This window comes from Cyprinodon variegatus, unplaced genomic scaffold, assembly GCF_000732505.1.
Source record: "Cyprinodon variegatus isolate N-32 unplaced genomic scaffold, C_variegatus-1.0 Scaffold1283, whole genome shotgun sequence".
Classification (NCBI taxonomy): Eukaryota; Metazoa; Chordata; class Actinopteri; order Cyprinodontiformes; family Cyprinodontidae; genus Cyprinodon; species Cyprinodon variegatus.
In genome coordinates, this window is record NW_015151736.1 from 1 (window position 1) to 3865 (window position 3865).

Sequence of the window (3865 nt, forward strand, 5' to 3'; positions counted from 1 at the left end):
AAAGTAAAACACATTCGGTTTAGAGGGAAAATATAAAATAAAATGTGTTAATGGAAAGAGTCTGTTTTAGAGACGCAAGGAGCAGGAAAGACGTGAAACATAAGAAATATAAGACTTTACAGACGGTGGGAGTTCAGGAGGATAGAAAACGGATAAACTATTGATCCTCTTTGAGTCTAACAGAAACGAGGGACAGAAAGCGCAGTTTTTCAATCTCCTCGAAAAAAAAATAACTTTAGGAGAAAAATCTGATCCTCTTTGAGCCTAAAAAAAATCTAAAATAAGGAGGAGCAGACAGAGCAGGTCAGCACACCGTATTCCTCTCACCGCTTTATGGAAAAAAGAAAGAAAAACTGATAAACTTCCCAGATCTCTGAGAATCGCCTCTCTGCCTCAGTCGCCATAGAAACCGCCCCACAGAGTTTATTGCTATGATTTTATTTTCTTTAGACGTAGATCTGATGATGTTTTTAATAGATGAACATCCTCCATCTGATCTGGTTTGAGTTGCTGCACAGACTCTCTAAGTGAGGCTTTGCTTTATAGAATTTATACCTCAGACAGAAGCTAAAACTATCCGTGCGTATCTGCTCACCCCGCCTAGCCGGAGCTTCTCTACACGCAGTCAGTGTGATGGAAATGGAACCAGAGATTAACTATCCGTTCGCCTCCGGTGTTTCTGGCCTTTAGGACCAGGGCAGTGACTATAACAGGGTCTGTGTTTGCAGCTGCACAGCGTGGATCAGAACAGCGTCACCTCATCCTCATCGCTGGAGGCCATCATGGATCGAGCCTACGAGAGATACGATGTGGGACTGAGGAGAGTCCAGCTGCTCTACAGCAAGTCAGGTGAGACGCTACGACATGTCGGCTTTAAAGGGGCGGATGTTTCCAGATGTTCAGGGAATAAATCCATTTCAGGAGATGCCTGGAAGTCGGCCCGCCTGCAGAGTTCCTCCGTCCAACACATCCTCCAGCCGATGGACCTCACTCTGCACCTGGCCAAGTGTATGGTGGAGAAGGACGCTCGGATGCCCAGGTATGCCCCCCCCCACACCCCCTTCCACCCACCCGCTGCTTGATACTGAAAGCATTTCTTCCATTTGGCTGCAGGTTCAAGGTGTCCGGTGAGCTGCCTCTAATGCACGTCAGGATCTCTGACCAGAAGATCCAGAAGGTGCTGGAACTGGTGGAAAGCGTCCCAGTGCCAAAGAAGGACTCTGCTCCCTGCAGCCCCACGGAGAAGGTCTGCATCTTAAGGACAGTTGGTGCTCCCAGGATTTATTTAACAGTTTATCAGGTAGAATGATAAGAGACGATTTAACTTTATATTAAACGTTTATCTGAACGAGGATCGTCTCTAAAGCTTTTAGTTAGTTTAAAATCAACCGATCAACACGGATTCTCATTGATCTGGATAATTATATGATGAAGTTTTTTTCATTTTAAAATTAAATGAGAAAAACACAGAAATTCCTAAAAAAAACATTGTTTTTTCTAATTAAAAAGGTAAAAATAAAGACATGCTGAGTTTATTAATGTGCTGCTGGAAATGATGCTCTAAACGTTTCCTTCCATGTTCAGTCAGTTCTAACCCACCAAACATCTTATTTAGACTAAAATAAATTAATGTGTTTAAAATAAAACTGCCTGCATGAGAAATCTGACTCCATATAAACCCAAACAGTTCATGGTTTTTATTCAGCGGATCATTAAAAACCATTTAAAGTCATTCATTTATTATCTTTTAAATTAAGGCTTTAATTGGCATTAAAATTAATTAAATTTGATTATTGTTGCATTTAAAATGCTTTATTTTTAAAAATAAAAAAAAATTATAAAAACTATTTCGTCAGGTAGATTATATAGGGATATATTTGTGTGGAACTGCTTCCGGTTGATGGTAAAGTCGTATGTTCTTAAAAAGGGAAAATGCTAATTTCAACAAAAGTTGCTGGAAAAAATGTGGGACAACCTGGCTGCAACCTGTCAACGGTAAACATGACCAAGGATTTTCACACGTTATATACTGTCTACACACATACATATATATATACTTAAATATCACTCCTACAAAATTGTTTTTTTTTTTTTTTCTCAAAACGTCATTAATCCCACCTGGTCGCCCCCATTTTTATATATTTATATCAAACACAGCAGTACACTGCAAAAACGAGCTAGAAATAAGTACAAATTTCTTAAATTAAGTGTATTTACCCTTAATTTGAGCAGGTAAATTAGATAGTTTGCTAATGGAATGAGTATTTTTACTCTTAAAATAAGATAATTAGATAATATGCACTTAAAATAAGAGAATTCAACTGTGTTTTCTTATTTTAAGTGTAAATTGTCTTGTTCCATCGGCAAAATGTCTGTTTTACTTCCTCAATTCAAGAACAAATGCACTTATTTTAAGAAAAAATGACTGATACAGATTTAGATTTTTTGCAGTGTATGCTTGAAATTAATACCAATTAAAGTTTTACCAAAATAGACCAAATGTTATACATCTTTAGAAAGCTTGAGCACTAAAGCACAATTAATAAAGATATAGCAGGATTTGTAAATGACTTCCTACCTTTGAAGCGTTCCTGAGGCCGTATTATAAATCCAATCTTAAATTGTTTATATACCATTTGTCTGTAATGGTCCACAGATTAAAACGTATCAAAAAAATTCTAAGATGAGTAAATTGGGACATAAAGTCCGTTTTTTTTAACCATCAGAGTAGTTCTCTCCTTACAGCTAATGCTGAGCGGTACACGGTTATGCATGTGCATTTCTTTTTAAATACTGCTGACAGCTCTGCAGAAACGGTTATGCAGCAGATGAAGCCTGATCTTTCTCCCCACAGTCGCCTCATTCTCACATAGGAGGATTTAATAAGCGCAGAATGAGCGTCATGGAGAATGTTCAGGCCCGTTAGGCTGTACTTCTGTTCTGAAGCGTGTCTTTCTGTAGGCGTTGCCGCTGTCCAGGGTTCTACCTCCAGCTCAGACGCTCGACCCCACCCTCCTCGACACATTTGAAACAGGTGAGCCGTTCATCCCCGTTCAGCTGGAGAAGAAGCCTCCAAACGCTGCTCATATGGATGGACATGCTGGAGGAGAAGCTGCTTCAGATCTGGTTCTCCTGTTTTGCTTCCAGACTCTGAAGAGGAGGCTGGCGACAGGCTGACCAATGAGGAGCAGCAGCGACTGACTCAGGAGGAGCTCATCAACGTTCACTTCAAGTTTGAGCTCAAAGAGGTCTGCTGGTGCCCCTAGTGGACGCTTGGTGTTAGGTAACCAACCTCTGACTCTGCAATATGTGGCTTCCCAGGTGCTGTTGGAGCTGACGCAGCAGGCGGACCAGGAGAAGGCCGTTCTGTCCTTCAACATCTCGCAGCTAGGAGCCGAAGGCAGGATGCGCAGCTTCGACCTGAGCGTCGCCTCCTACCTGCGGCGGCTCGCAGTCGACTACTGTGACGTACCAGGTGATGGCCGTACCTGTTCCGGGCCTCGGGTTCTGAAATGTTCTCTGTGGCTCCAGAAGCTTCATGTTTCACAGACCGACAGACGGATGCTGGGGGGGGGAGTAACAGGAGATAAACATGAACTCATTCATCGTTTCTAAGTTCATTTCCCCCTGAAAATGAATAGTTGCTGATACCAAAACTTTACCGTCAGATTCTGACGGTAAAGTTTTGGTTCCAACCTAAATGAGATGATGGGTCAATTTCTGCTGCTTGGTTCTTAAAGGTTCTGATCTGAGGATGAAGGTCCTGATTAAAGCGTTTTGGTTCCTGATAGGGTCGGGAATTGAAAAGATTTTTACGATTCCGATTCCCTTTTCGATTCTATGAAACGATTCGATTCTTTATCGA

At 41.4% G+C, this 3865-nt stretch overlaps 1 protein-coding gene across 1 annotated transcript in view; it reads left to right on the plus strand.

Annotated features, from left to right (window-relative positions):
* Positions 1–713: 713 nt before the first annotated feature.
* The window catches only part of vps13c (vacuolar protein sorting 13 homolog C (S. cerevisiae)), a gene marked incomplete at its 5' end in the record, with an annotated part of 63493 nt that continues 60341 nt past the window's right edge, over positions 714–3865 (plus strand). The window contains 6 exons of the mRNA XM_015402000.1: positions 714–849; positions 922–1039; positions 1114–1246; positions 2962–3034; positions 3148–3248; positions 3322–3475. Of these exons, the coding sequence (XP_015257486.1) occupies positions 714–849; positions 922–1039; positions 1114–1246; positions 2962–3034; positions 3148–3248; positions 3322–3475 (715 nt within the window). The remainder of the gene's footprint in view (positions 850–921; positions 1040–1113; positions 1247–2961; positions 3035–3147; positions 3249–3321; positions 3476–3865) is intronic.